The sequence below is a fragment of the Sorex araneus genome, chromosome 5 (genome assembly GCF_027595985.1).
Source record: "Sorex araneus isolate mSorAra2 chromosome 5, mSorAra2.pri, whole genome shotgun sequence".
In the NCBI taxonomy this organism is placed as follows: Eukaryota; Metazoa; Chordata; class Mammalia; order Eulipotyphla; family Soricidae; genus Sorex; species Sorex araneus.
The window spans coordinates 133,211,472-133,227,455 of record NC_073306.1 but is presented as its reverse complement, the minus strand read 5'-3'; the positions used below and the strand labels follow the sequence as shown (position 1 = coordinate 133,227,455).

The following is a 15,984-nucleotide window of genomic DNA, read 5'->3' as shown; positions in this document are numbered from 1 at the left end:
TGAGGAACCGAAAGCAGATGCCGCGCCTGGCTGGCGGGCGGGAGGGCGGAGGGCGGAGGGCGGGCCCAGCCCGTGCCCGAGGCAGAGGAGTCCGAGTTCTGGTCCAGGGGATGAGTCGTGGCCCGGGTGCCGTCCAGGCTTTGAAGCAGGGCGTGGTGGGACTCGCTTTCTATTCTGGGGTCTGTGCTCCTCATCTGGATGGGGACAGCAGCCGGCGTGCGGGCAGGCGGGGGCAGGGAGGTGGAGCCCGCGGAGCCCTCAGGGAGGGCGGGGGTGTAGGGGGGCGCCTGGGTGCCCCCTGGGCATTTGGGTATCGGACCCGGAGTGGGGGGGGGCAGCCCCGCACACTCCGCCCTCCCCCCTGCAGGCCGGAATTACTCCCGTGGGGAGCACTGAGCTCACGCCTGTCCAGGGCGGCCGGCCGGGCTCTGGGCCGCGTCACGCACGGGCTCCTAATGGACAGTGACAGGCCCAGCCGCTCGCGGGCGGCTGTGGGCACGCGAGGCTGCGGGCTGCCCCGGGCGCAGAGCCCCCGCCCGCCCGCCACTTGCAACACCCGCTTCCATGGGGGCCGGGGTGGGGGGGCGCAGCCGCCCACCGGGAGAGCCTGGGGCCCCGCGGGTCCTGCTGATCTCCCCCTGCCCCCCGCCCTGCTCCTCTTCCCCACGAGCCCGGCTCCGTCTTCTCTGGGCTCTCCCCGCCCCTCCTCTGCTCGCCAGGATACCGCAGCCCGGGCCTCCCTGCCTCCCTCCCTCGCTCCCCGCAGCCGGGCGGGGACTCTTGGGGGCTCTTTGGGGCCCCTTTTGCCTCAGGCAGCTCTGAGGAGGGGGGCGGGCTGCAGATACGCTACCTGAGGCGCCCTGCCGGCTCCCTTCTCTGCGCCCCTCGCCCAGCCTCCTGCCCGCCCGGTCCCCCCGACTCCGCCTCCACAAGGCCGGGGTGACTTCCAGGGGCTCTGCCGGAGAGGCTGGGGGTCAGGCCCCTGGGAGTCTCAGGTCACTCTCGGGGGACCCTCAAGTTCAGGCTCCGCCGCAGATGCTGTGTCTTGGGGGGCCTGGAGGGCAGGGCGGTGCCTGGGGTGGGTCGTGTCGAGGCCCCGGGGCTGGTCCCGCCCAGAGACCAGGTGGGAAAATGTCACTTTCACAGTCCCTGGAGAGACCCAGCGAACTTGGCCAGCACTGGCCCGAGCTTCTGCGAGCTGGGGGCGGCCTGGCGGGGCGTGTGTGGGGCGACCAGTTTGCGACGGGGGGGGGGGACCCCGGGCGAGGACCCCCGGGGCGCCCTCCGGCCTCCCAAGGGAGCTGGCGGCACGTCTGCTTTTCATGGGCCCCGTCCTGTGTCCGGGAAACACGAGCCTGCTCCCCCGATGCCAGAGCGCTCCGTCCCCCAGTGCTCGTCCTGGCCAAGGGTGGGTGGGTAGGTGGCCGAAAGTGAGTCTGACCCGCCCCCTTCTAGAACTTTCTCTGTGGCCGTTGGGTTCCCTGGCGGTGGCGGGACAGAAGGAAGTGTGGTTCCAGTCGCCGCAGGTCCTTCCTCCTGCAGGCAGAGCCGGGGACCCCACGCCTCCAGGCAGGGCGCTGGTAACCACAGACAGGCCGGGCGAGCGACCGTGGGGCCCCGTCACAGGTCTCCAGCCGGAAGAACTTCCTCATTTTGCCTGAGTTCCAGAGAGGACGAGCTCTCGAAGGCCTCCAGGCCGGGGTCTCGCCAGGGTGGCCCCAGGCGCGAGCATCAGGCTGTGCTGGCTGTGGGTTCGAGTGGAGGTGGGGCGATGCAGAGGCTCCCAGACTGCTGTGGCGAGAACCGCCGTTCCACCGAAGTTGACCTTGTGTCTGTCTCCCGGGCCTCCGAGCAGCCCTCTGGTGACGCCTGCGCCTTCTGGGGGGCTTGGAACGGGCAGGGCGACCCTTGGACTCTGCCTGGGGAGTAGGGTGTGGGCGCAGAGGGCATGTTGGCTCAGCAGGCACTGCCCCGGCAAGAGCCGCAAGGCAGCACAGAGACGCCTTCACGGTCCCCGTCTGAGGCGCCTTTGCTGTCCCCGTCTGTGAGGTGTCTTCAGGTGCCTTCATCTCCCCGTCTGTGAGGCATCTTTATTGTCCCCTTCTGTGAAGTGTCTTCAGGTGCCTTCACTGTCCCCATCTCTGAGACGTCTTTACTCCCCATCTGTGAGGCACCTTCACTGTCCCCGTCTGTGAGGCGCCTTCACTCTCCCCGTCTGTGAGGTGCCTTCACCGTCCCCATCTGTGAGGTGTCTTCACTCTGTCTGTGAGGTGCCCTCACCATCCCCGTCTGTGAGGCGCCTTCACTCTCCCTGTCTGTGAGGTGCCCTCACCGTCCCCGTCTGTGAGGTGTCTTCAGGTGCCTTCACTGTCCCCGTCTGTGAGGCGCCTTCACCGTCCCCGTCTGTGAGGTGTCTTCAGGCGCCTTCATCTCCCCATCTGTGAGGCACCTTTATTGTCCCCTTCTGTGAAGTGTCTTCAGGTGCCTTCACTGTCCCCGTCTGTGGTGAGGTGTCTTCACTCTCCCCATCTGTGAGGCGCCCTCACCGTCCCCGTCTGTGAGGTGTCTTCACTCTCCGTATCTGTGAGGTGCCTTCATCTCCCCGTCTGTGAGGCGCCTTCGCTGTCCCTGTCCCATGAGCTCCCCAGCCCTGCCCTGGGGCCGAGCATCTCCTGAGGGCCCCTCCTCTGAGCTGTGGGCGCCGCGCTGAGGCGGCCAGGAAGTGCCCCCCTGAGTCGGGGGCCACTCACGCGCTCAGAGCCATCTGCCCACTCCCGAGGCGGGGCCGGGGAACCGGGAACGCTGATCTGGCCCCGGGGCTGACCCTGCTGCTCGTCCTGCGCTGAGCGATGGTCTTGGGAGCTGCAGAGACCCCGAGGGCTTGTGGGGCTCGGCCCCGGGACCTCAGCCCGGAGCTGGAGGAGTGGGGGTCCACATGAGCGGTTGGGGGGGTCCCTCTGCGGGTCTGGGTGTGCGTGGTGGCTCGAAAGGAGGCCAGAGCAGCCCCGGGGCCTGGCGTCCTGGGAGGAAGGGGAGGAGGGACAGTGAGGCCCCACTCCTGATGCGGGGGGCTGGGCGTGGGGTCACGTGCGCGGCGGAGGGGACGCTGATAAACTATCGGGGGGGCTTCTTGGCCGGATAACCCACCCTGAGAACTCACAGCACATGTTCCACCAAGGGGCGTCCACAGAGCGTGGCCAGTGCCCCACAGCCCCGGGGAGCCCCTTCCCCAGGCCCCCTGAGGGCCATGCAGGGCGGGGGACTCTGCGTGCAAACGCCCCACCTGCTGTGCTGCCGCGCCAGCCCCTGCACTCCTGACAAGTGGGGGCGTCAGTGCTCTCGAGGAAGGTCCAGTGGCTCCAGGGAAGCCCGCCTCCCCGGGTGTCCTCTCTCTGAGGGCTAAAGCCACGGCTCACAGCTGCCCGGCTCCCCCGGCCGAGGGCTCGCTGGGGTTAGGTGCGGTGAGGTGCAATTTCTGGCCCAAAGTTGGGGTGCACTGCAGCCTCTCGCCTGTGGCTTGTGGCCGAGAACCTGGGTGGTTAAGGGGCCCTCAGGGGCCCGAGTGACAGGACGGCAGGGAGGGCGCTCGCCCTGCACGCCGCCGAGTTGGTTCCATCCCCGCATCCCGGGGGGGTCCCTGAGCACCTCCAGGAGTCACCCCTGAGTGCAGAGTCAGGAGTGTGGCCCCAAAACAAAACAGTAAAAGCCTCAGTGGTGGCTGGAGCCATAGCACAGCGGGGAGGGCGTTTGCCTTGCGTGCGGCTGACCCGGGTTCAATCCCCGGCATCCCACAGGTCCCCTGAGCACTGCCAGGAGTGATCCCTGAGTGCAGAGCCAGGGGTAAGCCCTGAGCGTCGCCAGGTGTGACCCAAAAACTAAAAAAAAAAAAAAAAAAGAAAGCCCTCGGACCCTGGCCCCGCATTCCCAAGGCCCTGATCCCTGTAGCGTTCTGTCCCCCCCAGGAACCCTCTGGAAAAGGTTTGTTTCTCCTGCAAATGGCCCTGTGGTCTGTCCGTTAGGCGGCGGCGGCAGAAAATCAGGTTCCCTCCTGCCTGTGTGCGGCCCCGCCGGGGAAGCCCGGCCCTGCTGGGGAGGGGGCTTTGCTGCCAAACAAGGAATCTTCGCCATCAGCAGTGCCCCGGCTCCCCGGCTGCCCGCGGGTGTTGGGGTGCAGGGGTACCCTGCAACCTGCACACGGCGGAGACGGTCTGGCTGGATGAGGGCCATGCAGGGGACCCCAGGGAGCTGCCTCGGGTGGAGCCCCCTCTGGTGTGAAGGGGAGCTGCGGCGGAGGGGGAGGGCCACGGCGGGGTGGGCTGGGGGCGCGCATTTTCTTTTTATGTTTCTACAATAAAAAATTACCGGGGGCCACACCCAGTTGTGTGCAGGACTAACTCCTGGCTCTAGGCTCAGGGATCAATTTTGGTGGTGCTTGGGGAACCACCTGGGGAGGTGAGGATCGAACCCAGGTCAGCTGTGTGCACGGTAAATACAGCATTATCACTCCCACCCCAAGACGGGCCGTTTCTGCTTTGTTCCTTATTTTCTGTTGCTAGCAGTTTCCCGTTGTTAACGTGCATTCCTTTAGAAAAAGCTGGGAAGACACATGGACGTATACTCGCACATCTCACACACACATGCACATGTACACACACCTGCATGCATGCGAGCACACACACATATGTATGCACACATGCATGCATGTGAGCACACATGTACACATATGTGCACATGCATGTGAGCACACATGTACACATATGTGCACATGCATGTGAGCACACATGCACACATATGTGCACACATGCACACATCATAGTACACATGTACACACGTGTGTATACATGCGTGCATATACACATGTGCACACACAGTGTGCTGAAATGATAATCCACTAAGCAGGAGCAGTATCTGCAGGTTTTTGTCTTAAGCCTTTTGATTTCTAAAGCGTTTAGTTCCTTGTACCACTAAAATGTCGTTTCTCGATTTTTCCAGATGGGCAGCAGATCTGGGAGGTGGAGGCCACGGTGGACAAGGACAAGAGCCAGCCCGTAAGCACCCGGCAGGAGGGCTGCGTCCCCGTCCCTCCCCTTCTCCTGCCCCCACCCGGTCCCCTGGGCACCAGGCCCGCTGTGGCCGGGCCTCACTGCATGGGCAGTGCCGGGCCCCTCTCTGAGCATGCGCACGGGGCGCTGGGGAGGCAGGCGGCAGGGCTGCCCCGTGATGGCCGTGCCTCCCTTCCAGAACATGCTTTTTGTGGAGATCCCCGAGTACCGGAACAAGCACATCCACACGTCGGTGAAGGTGAGCTTCTACGTCATCAACGGGAAGAGGAAACGAAGCCAGCCCCAGCACTTCACCTACCACCCAGGTAGGCGCTCACCTGCGCCGGGCACCGGGCACCTGGGGCGGGGGCGGGTCACAGACACACCCCGCCTGAGCTGCGTCTGGCCCAGAGCCCACTGGGTGCCAGTGAGCTGACACGGGGCCGCTGAGCGCACCGGCTACTGTCACCGCTCCTGTGTGTGCAGGTGGGGATGGGCAGAGAGCAGGCCACACTGTGTGTACGTGTGTGTGTGTGTGTGTGTGTGTGTGTGTGTGTGTGAGTGTGTGTGTCTGTCTGTGACAGCAGTCTCAGGCCTTAGGTGACGGCGGGAGGGCCATCATGTGTGTGTGTGTGCCCGTGTGTGTGCACACACATGTATTGTGCACATGTGCATATGTGTGTATGTGTGCCTGTGTGCGTGCATATGTGTGTGCATGTGTGCGCATGTGCATGTGTGCTTGTGTGTGCATGTATGTGCATGTGCATGTGTGCACCTGTGTCCATGTGCATGTGTGTGCGTGTGCATTTGTGGGTGTGTGCATGTGTGTATGTGCATGTATGTCTGTGTGCATGTGTGAGTGTATGTCTATGCATGTGTGCATGCATGTCTGTGCATGTGTGTGTGTGTGCGTGTGTGCAAGTTATAGCACTGTCTCAGGCCTAGGGGACACTGAGGTGGTTGTGTCCCAAAGGCAGCAAAGCATTGTGGGGCGTCTCTGGGAGGCTCCGTTCTGCGTCCACCAAGCCTCTCAGCGTCGGCCAGGTTCGCCCACGCCCTCTTCTCAGGGGTGCCCTGGGCGCTGGCCTGCTGCCCCCCTTGCAGGCCTGTTGCTGTGCGGCTGCTCTCCTGCCCCGGAGCTCCCAGTGTGGGGGCTGCCCCCACCCAGTCCCGTCAGCTCAGTTTCTCCAGCCGAGTGCAGGGCCTGGTCCTCAGCTCCCTGGGGGTGGGGGCGTTGGGGTCAAGTGTGCTGGAGAAGTTGGAGTTGGGGTCCGCAGGGGCGGGGGCAGAGGGGGGGAGGCCTGAGAGCGGGACCCAGGTGACCTGCGGGAAAGCAGGCCCAGGTCACAGGTCTCACAAGGTGACGCTCACCACGTGACCAATTGTCCAGAAAAATCGAGCGGAACTTTGGTGCTTAGGTGCAGGGTGTGGTGGGTGCCAGGCCCAGGCCCGAGCGGGATGGAGCCCCCCCCACAACCCCCCGCCGCCTCCTAGGGCTACTGCCACGCAGAGGGGCGGTACTGCACAGCTGCCGAGTAAATCAGGCCCCGCATGAGCCCAGAGAGAGCAGGGGCAGGTGGGCAGCTGGGACCGGGCCAGGGTGGGTCACCACGGGGGGCTGGGTGCCGGGGAGGGAGCCGGGCTGGACCCCCTTCATGTTTGTCATTCTGGGCGTCGAGCCCAGGACCTGCGGCCTGGGAGCAGGTGCTCCCGCCCCGGGCCCCGTCTGAGACTGGACAGACCTGACTATGCCTCGGGAGGGGCCTGGAGGTCACGGTTGCCAGCCAGGCTCAGATTTCTAGTTATTTATTTATTTTTGCTTTTTGGGTCACACCCGTGATGCACAGGGGTCACTCCTGGCTCTGCACTCAGGAATCACTCCTGGTGGTGCTCGGGGGACCCTATGGGATGCTGGGAATCGAACCCTGGTCGACCGCGTGCAAGGCCAACGCCCTCCCCGCTGTGCTACGGCTGCAGCCCAGGCTCAGGTTTCTGACCCAGAGCGTGGTGCTGGGTTGGACGTGGGCCAGCGCCCCCCCGCCACGCTCCCCCCGTGGCAGACCTTGCCAGCCCCTCCCGCTGACCCCCAGGCCCAGCCCGCACCCCAGCTGGCCCTTCTCTCCCCGCAGTGCCGGCCATCAAGACGGAGCCCAGTGACGAGTACGACCCCGGCCTGATCTGCAGCCCGGCGCACGGGGCCCTGGGGAGCCAGCCCTACTACCCGCAGCACCCCATGGTGGCCGAGTCCCCGTCCTGCCTGGTGGCCACTATGGCGCCCTGCCAGCAGTTCCGCTCGGGGCTGTCCCCGCCGGACACCCGCTACCAGCCGCAGGCGCCGGCCGCCGTCCTGTACCAGCGCAGCCGGAGCCTGAGCCCCACCCTCCTGGGCTACCAGCAGCCGGCCCTCATGGCCGCGCCCCTGCCCCTGGGGGACGCCCACCGCTCCGTGCTGGTGCACGCGGGCGCCCAGGGGCCCGGCCCCGCCGCCCCGCAGGCCTCGCCCGTGATCCACTACTCGCCCACGCACCAGCCGCTGCGCTGCGGCCCGCAGGAGTTCCAGCACATCATGTACTGCGAGAACTTCGGGCCCAGCGGCGGCGGCGCCCGGCCCGGCCCACCCTCCTCTGTCCCCCCAGGTCAGAGACTGAGCCCCGGCTCGTACCCCACGGTCATTCAGCAGCAGAATGCCGCCAGCCCTCGGGCCGCCAAAAATGGACCCCCGGTCAGTGACCAAAAGGAAGCGTTACCCGCGGGGGTGACCGTGAAGCAGGAACAGAACTTGGACCAGATCTACTTGGATGACGGTGAGCCGCAGCCCCTTGTCCTCACCCGGGGTGGGGGGGCTGCCCCCAACCCCGCCCCCCTGGGCCCCCCCGCCTGCCCCTGTCTGGCCCGGTGTCCCCTGGTGTCAGCTGGTGACACCAGAGTGTCCCCTGGTGTCAGCTCACTTGGGGGCCCCGGACGGGAGCCCCGCCCCTGCAGGGGTGGTCTCCTGGCAGTGGTCTTGGGGGGTGGGTGGCGAGAGTTCTGGGTGCCCCCTTCTCTCCCCTTCCTCCATCCCTGCAGAAATGACAGTCGGGGCCCGAGGACTGTCCGCGGGTGGGGTGGTCGGGGTCCGCTGAGCCGTCCTCACCCTGTCCCTTTGCCACATTTCGGGCCAGGGAGGAAGCGAGAGGCAGGCAGGGGGAGCGTGGCCTTGTGGGGGGGATGGTCGGGGGGCTCCGCTCGGCCTGCGCTGGGGAACAGAGGGGCACATTGACGCGGGGAACAGTGGCCTTCCGTTGTGCAGAGCCTCCAGGCCGGGGGCGGGGGGGGCGGGGGCGGGCAGGAAAGGGCGTGTGGGTGGCTCCGTGTGAGGCTGTAGGTGCCTGGGTGGGTGGGTGGTGGGGCCTGGCTTGGTCAGGCTCAGGCCGGAAGTGCTCTGACAGCAGCACCTGACACCCGCCAGGTGCGGCCTGAGGAGGGACCCGGGGGGCGTCCCTGCAGGGAGGGAGGGAGCAGCACTGGGCACCCGATGGGCCTGGACCTCAACTATTTAGGAGTGTTCCCTCTCTGGCCCCCAGCCAAGGCGGGGGCGGGGTGGGGGTCCTCGGAGCCAGCAGGCAGCGGCTATAAAGGTGGGCGCTGAGCCTTAGTCCCCGTGCCAGCCAGGTGACGGCCCGGGCGGGTGACCCCCGGCTTCCGGCAGGCCCAGGTCACCGTCCGGCCGTGCCCGCTCTGCTCACACGGGCGTCGGGCCTGGCCTCCGCGTCGTTAATAATGGATCCGTCTTGTTCTGAATAATCAAAGAGGGCCGAGGCCAGGTCACGGCGTGGTCTCGGGGGATCCCCGGTGCTGCCCGCTGTCCAGCCACCGGCCAGGAGGAAGTGTGAGTGCGTCTCTGCCGTCTCTGCCGGGGCCCAGCCCTGCCCAGGGCCCAGGTCCAGCAGATAAAAGGAATTCGGCTGTAACCAGAGCTGACCGCGTGCCGCATCAGGCTGATAAATAAGTAAAGGAGGGAGGGAGGGAGAGAGGGAGGGAGGGAGGGGCGGGGAGCCGGCGGGTGGCCCTGGCTGACTCCGGCCGCTGCCCCGAGAACTGGCCCTAAGATGCCCACCCTCCCCCACCCCGGCCGCAGTGTCCAGAGGCCAGCCGTGGTTGTGACCCCAGGCCGCCAAAGCCCTGGAAACTTCACGTGAGAGCAGCCCAGAGGGAGACCCCGACCCCGGGAGTGTCCCTGAGTGCAGGCGGGGTCAAGGTTGCCGTGGGTCCAAGTGCCAGGGCAGAGTGGGGTGGGGGATGCTTGGGGATGCTTGAGCACTGAGCACAGAGCACGGCAGATCTGCTGCTCCTTGTGGAGCCTGGACGGGCCCGGTCCCGTGGGCTCTGAGGAGACGCATTACACGGCCAGAGGGCTCGTGCTTTAAAGGTGGAAAAAAGCTTGCTGTCGCCAAGTCAAAGCAAAACAAAACAAAACCCAGAGCATGTTTCTGCAGGACTTATCAGAGCCTTTTTCCCCAAGAGTGGATCTCTGGAAGGTTGGGCAAACCCTGCCACCTCCCCACCCCAGTGAGTGAGTGACTCCAGGGGTCTGCCCATGGTGGACGCGCGTGGGTCACTCTCACTCTCAGCACCCCCCACAATGTCCGGTCTACCTGGGTTTCCTGACCGGAGAACAGACGAGGCCGAGCTCCGCGCTCCAGCCGGGAGGGGACGAGGGGGCTGGTCTTGCTCGGGCTCCCGACTCTGGTGGGACGTGGCCTAGGGCGGAGCCTGCCCGCTGGACAGGGTCCCTGCGTGGTCTCCGTGCCGCCCGAGGGCTGCGGGAGCAGGGGAGGGGACCGGGATCGACGCTTCCTGCTGGCACGGGGCTGGGAGGCAGACACAGGGGTGTGGAGCGATCTTTGCTCTCTGCCACGGGGGGGCGTTAGGCCAGATGGGTGTGGGGGTCTCTGGGCTGCGGGGGGCAGAGCCGAGGGTGGCGGCGGCACCTCTCCCTCACCTTCTTTTGGGGGCCGCGGGGGGCTGCTGTCTCGGGGGCTCTGAGGCTCCAGCCCAAGCCATCGGGGGCCACCCGGCCTCCTGTCCTGCTGCGGGAGACGGGGCCCAGGGGTCTCGGGTGCGAGGGCCAGCCCGGTGAAGGGTGGGCCAGGGACGCCCCCAGAGGGGGGCAGGCATTTCTTGGGATGCTGTTCATGGTTTGTGCCAAGCACAGACCACCCGGCCGGCACCTCATAGCAGGGCTGGAGCGACAGCACAGCGGGGAGGGCGCTTGCCTTGCACACGTCCGACCCGGGTTCGATCCCCGGCATCCCCTAGGGTCCCCCGAGCACCGCCAGGAGTGATTCCTGAGTGCAGAGCCAGGAGTTACCTCTGTGCATCGCCGGGTGTGACCCAAAAAGAAAAAACTTAACAACAACCAAAAAAACCAACTAAGAAGCCCAGAAGGCTCATTGCTCTGGGCAGCCCCTGGGGACGAGGGGCCCCAGGCCGGGCAGGGTCCAGGTTCTCTTATTCAGACAGGAACCAGGCGGGCCGGGTGCTGGCTCAGCGGGCCAGAGAGGGGGGCAGCTGCGAGCCCCCTGGGGCCGCGGAGAGAATGTGGGGTGTGGCGGGGTCGCCGGCAGCCCGGCAGCCCGGCGCCGAGGAGGGGGCCCGCGCTCTCTTCCAAGGCACTTAGAGCTCCGTCTCACGCAGGTGGCCGCGGCCCAGGCTTGGCTAAGCCACACAGTGTGACAGAGAATCCCGCAGACGTCTGGCTGGCAGGTCCCCTGACCCTCTGCCCGGAGGCTTTCTGGAAGCTTCTGGAAGCTTCTGGAACAGGAGCATGGCTGTCCTGGGGGATTTCTGCTTCCTCTTCAGGGCCCCCCCCTGGATAGTTTCCTCCTGAAATCCACCTGTTGTGGGCTCCAGTCCTGCCGGCACCCCCAGTCCCAAGGCATAGCTGTGGTCTGAAGTCAGTGTCCCGCCCCCACGCCCCCCACCCCTGGCTGCGGGAGAGATCGCAACTCCTAACTCCCGGGCGCCCGCAGCCAGGTGGGTTCTGTAACAAGGGTCCCCATGCTCAGGGCCATGCTCTCCGCAGACCCGTGCGTGCCCCTGCTGCTTCCTCCATGCTGGCCTCCTGCTTCCGCGGGAAGTAGGCACAGGGCCGGGCTCTGCAGCCGGCGGTGACTGACTCAGCCTGTGTCCTCGTTACTAACTCAGCAGAGGGTGCTTCACAGGCGGGCCAGGAAGTCCCCAAACCCGACTTGCCCGCAAAGCTCGCACAAGCCACAGTTGGCCGAGCGCGTCTCCAAGGCGAGGCCGTGGCAGGTCCCCGTCCCCCGTCCCCGGGGAGCCGCTTGGGGCAGGGGCCTTTGCCCAGCTCCTCTAGCTGGCGCCCCGGCCCGGGGCAGCGCTGTGTGTCGCTGGCTCACGTAAATAGGCTGTGCCACCTTCCAGCTGACTCGCCCGAGCGCCTCATCCATCTCTTTGAAATGCTGCGAAGCAGATGTTTCCGAAGGAATGCAGGCTTGCGTCTCAGGGTCAAAAGTCCCCAAACCACAAGAAAGCCCGTCCCTTCTGCCTGCATTCCCGGGCAGCAGCTGAGCGCCGAGGAGGTGGGGGCTGGACCCCGAGAGAGGACCCAGGGACACGGCACGTGGCGGGGGGGGGGTGCGTCCGAAGCCCCTAGAGCCCAGCTAGGTCCTCCGCCCGAACCCCAGCTGAACGGTTCTGAGCCCTCTGGGCTGTGTGGCACGCCCACTCCACGGGAGGGGGCTCCCTCTCGGTGCCAAGGGTCTCTCCGTGCTGACAAGGTGATGGGTCACACGAGATCCCCAGCTGTGGGGGGGGGGCGGGGCTCGGACCCCTTTCAAAGGGCCCTGCTTGACTTCCATTCTTACTCTCCGAATGCAGACCCGCCGAGACTCACTGCCACCCTGTGGGGGTGCAGAGCGCCCCAAAGACGTGGCACGTCACACAGGGGTGAGGGGGTGGGGGGTGATTGTGACCATCACCGCTTGCCCTCGCCCCGCTGAGCTGTCTGTTTCTCCCGAGACAGGAAGGCCCCAGAAGGCAGCGGACCATTCGGGGAACCGTCACCCCATCTCTCCCTCCTCCTCTCGCCTCACCCCCAGCAGACCCTCATTCTGGGGTCGGGCCTGTTGGCCCAGTGAGCACCCCCGATCCTTTGGGCTGAGGGCGGCCGTCACTGAGGGCCAGACACGCGTCTGCTCTGGCCTCCCGCCTCCAGCCCTGCCATTTCCGCTTCCCGGTGACCCAGTGGCTCACCACTCCCCCACCCCTCCCCCCGAATCCCCTAACTGCTGTGGAGGGCGGCCCTAGCCGGGCAGCCCAGCACCCTGTCCTTCTGCAGGGCGCCCAGCACCCCGGCGTGCCCCCCAGGGGGGTAGCGGCTCCCGGCGCGGCCTTCGGTGCCAGGCCTTCTGCAGAGCCACGCGTGCGTGGGGGCAGCTGAAGCCGCTTAGTTCCAGCCTCCGCAGAAAGTGGGCAGGACACTCCCGGCGGCAGATTCCAGGGCACCGGCCCGAGAGGCGGCTCCGTTGCATAAGCCGGCTCCGTGTCGGGCGCCTCTGACAGCCGCAGCCGGTTCTTATAGATCGCTGGAAGCTGCTGGTGCCTTTTGAACTCTCAGCTTTATTGGAGGCCTAAGAAAGAATGGCCCCAGTGCTGAAGAATGGACTTTCCACCCCTCACACATGGACTGAGTTGTGGTCGGCTTTGGGCTTGGAACAGGGCAGCCCATGGGTGTTCCACGGGCTGCTTCTAGCCCACAGATATTTCATTTGGCCCACACACACACACACACACACACACACACACACACACACACACACACACTCACACACACTCACACTCATACCCACACACTCACAAATACACACACACCCATACCACACTCACACACACTCACACTCACACATACACACTCACACGTATATATACACCACACTCACATACACTCACACACATATACCCCCACATACTCACACATACACATTCACACACATACACACATACACACATGCCACACACACACTCACACACATATACCCACACCCACATGTTCATACACATACACTCACACACAAACACATACTCACACACATGCACACTCACACATGCACACACATACTCACATATACTCACACATATACTCACACACATATACACACATACATCCACACCACACACAGACTCACACACATGCACACTCACACATATACACACATACATATACTCACACGTATACTTACACACATATACACACATACATCCACACCACACACACAGACTCACACACATGCACACACATGCACACTCACACACATACACACATACACACTCACACACACATACACACATACTTACACATACACTCACACACAGACACACACGCACACACACACATTTGGATTAGATGCCAACATTTAAAATCCCAGACATTGCACGGTAAACTGCAGATTTCTGATTTTCCTTGGCAAGGGGGGTCTGGCTGCCCGGGGCCCCACATTCTGAAAATCCACATCAGGCCAAGCCTGGACCCCCGCTTCCTCCTGAGGGTCCCCCGTGCATCAGCCTCCCCCGTCTCCCGGTAGAGAGTGTCTGCTGCCCCCACCATGCTGCCCACCTCCCCCAGTGCCTCGAGTGGGGGCAACCCCGCTGTGACCGTCTTGAGCCGGGACCACCCAGCCCAGCCCAGGGAACGTTGGCACTTCCATCGGCACCACGAGGGCTTGGGACAGATCCGGTGCAGAGACGGGCATGCCCGGCCCCAGCCACAGCCCCCCTCTCGGGCCCCCCTCCCCAGCATCGCAGCAAATCCCGAACAGCAGAACTTCCAGCTCCCGAGGCCCCATGACTCATGTCGTGTTCCAGATGCGTCTCTGAACGATGCTCTGGGAAGCCCCCCTTGCCCTCGGCCCGCAGGAGACGCAGCGAGGGCCTTCCTGTTGCGAGAGAGCCAGTGTCTCCGCTGCAGGGGGCTCGGCGTGCCAGGGTTTTGTGTCTACGCCCCTTGGGTCAGGATTCAGACCAGGCCCACCACGGCAGGTGGAAACGGGTCCGTGTCTGTCTAGACCCTTCGCACCTTCTCAGCACCCGCTTTCCCCCACTAAATAGTAGAACCGCTCTGGTTCTTATTTTGCAATTTGATGGGAAGAAATTTGTTTACCCTGTAAACTCTTCTTACAGGCTGACTTTCGCCAACGGCTCCCCCAGGGACTGGCCCCTACAACAAGCCCCCCTAGACTCAGGGACTCGGGGTGCCATCTGTCAGCCCGCAGAGGCCCCTCTGTGTGGGCTCAGTGATCGGGCCCCTGGGGGGTGGGTCCCTCTGGGAAGTGTGGTGTGACCGGGCACTTCTCCTCCAGCCCTGAGGACCCGATGCTGGCCACTTTCTTAGTTTAGTGACTTGCGGCGCCTTCGTTGCAAAATGGTGATATTCTATTCTGATGCTGCCTTTCCTTCCTCTTCTGTTCACTGGAAAACGTCTATAAAGAGAAACTTTCCTTTGTCAACAATGGCAGAATTCACATAGGGAAAGCAGGATGAATGCCCGATTCTTCGGCTTGTTCGGCCGGGCTCTTCGGGGCGGGCTTGTTCACGCAGGCCCTCCGGTAAGAGTGCTCAGACTCAGAACGCCAAGCGTGATGGATGGTGCAGGCTTTCAGTGGGCTTTTTTTGGGGAGTTCCTTTTGTCCTGCTAATCAGACGGCTCAAAATAACATAACTTCCTCTCTTCCCTTTCTCTGGCTTAACAATGGCCCACATGTCCCGAGGTGTCCGGGGGGGAAAGAATCAGGCATCCCCACTGTGGTTTAGACCCCCGCCTTCGGGAAGGGATGGCGTGAGACTTGGCATGAAGGGGCCTCTGTGTGTGATCGTGGAAGGGTTTACCGGGCAGCGGGAAGGAACAGGCTGGTGCAGGCGGACAGAGCCGGTGTCTGGGGCCGCAGAGACAGTCCGTGGGGCAGGGTGCTTGCCTGTGTGTGTGTGGCAGGGCCCTGTCCGATCCACAGAGCAAGACCGGGAATGGCTCTCGGCACAGACCTCGGGGTTGCCTCTCAGCACCACCAGGTATGACACATACATGACACATGTATCAACCACTCCATCAACCACTGAAAGCAGGATACATGTGTATCACATGTTGATACATGTACTACATGTCAATACAAGTTGATGCATGTGTCACATGTATGACACATGTATCAACCCCTCCATCAACCGCTGAAAGTAGGATAAATTAAACAAGATAGAGACTGTATTTCTCCTATACAGACATAGGCAATCCCACACTGATGTGCTGGCCCCATGATTCCAGGGCGAGGGGTTAAATCAACCCATTCTGAGGGGGCATCTCCACCTCCACCACTCCCCCTGTGGCACCTGGTTGGGAAGAAAGAGTGGAGGAAGGAGGAAGGTTTTTGCATGCCCTCTCCCTTTAAGGGCATCATGGGAAATTTTTAGGGGTTCCCTGAAGTAGACTCATCATTGGCCAGAGCTTGTCATGTGACCACCGGGAGCTGCAAGGGAGCCTGGGACATGTAGTTCTTATGCATTGCCGCCCCGCCCACACAGCCTCTGAAATTTCTCTTCAGCAAGGACAGTGAGAATGGACGTGATGTCTGGAAGGAAGTCTGATCGTGACGGGAATTAGCTCAGAATGAGGCTGGATATTGGATATTGTTTAATATCCTTAGGGGCTTCGCCATCTGTTCCCCGAATCCAACGTCTCCCATGTACCAAGTGGAGTTTTGAGGCTCTGGTGAGGGGTACACTGTAGCACTGTCGTCCCGTTGCTCGTCTATTTGCTCGAGCGGGCACCATAACGTCTCCATTGTGAGACTTGTTGTTACTGTTTTTGGCATATCGAATACGCCACGGGGAGCTTGCCAGGCTCTGCCATGCGGGCGGGATACTCTCGATAGCTTGCCGGGCTCTCCGAGAGGGACGG

The 15,984-nt window shown here is 63.6% G+C and overlaps 1 protein-coding gene across 1 annotated transcript in view; it reads left to right on the top strand.

Annotated features, from left to right (window-relative positions):
- Positions 1 to 15,984, top strand: part of NFATC2 (nuclear factor of activated T cells 2) — a 95,962-nt gene that overhangs the window by 63,328 nt on the left and 16,650 nt on the right. Inside the window, exons 7-9 of the mRNA XM_055139260.1 lie at positions 4,993 to 5,048; positions 5,242 to 5,368; positions 7,172 to 7,846. Coding sequence (XP_054995235.1) covers positions 4,993 to 5,048; positions 5,242 to 5,368; positions 7,172 to 7,846 — 858 coding nt within the window. The remainder of the gene's footprint in view (positions 1 to 4,992; positions 5,049 to 5,241; positions 5,369 to 7,171; positions 7,847 to 15,984) is intronic.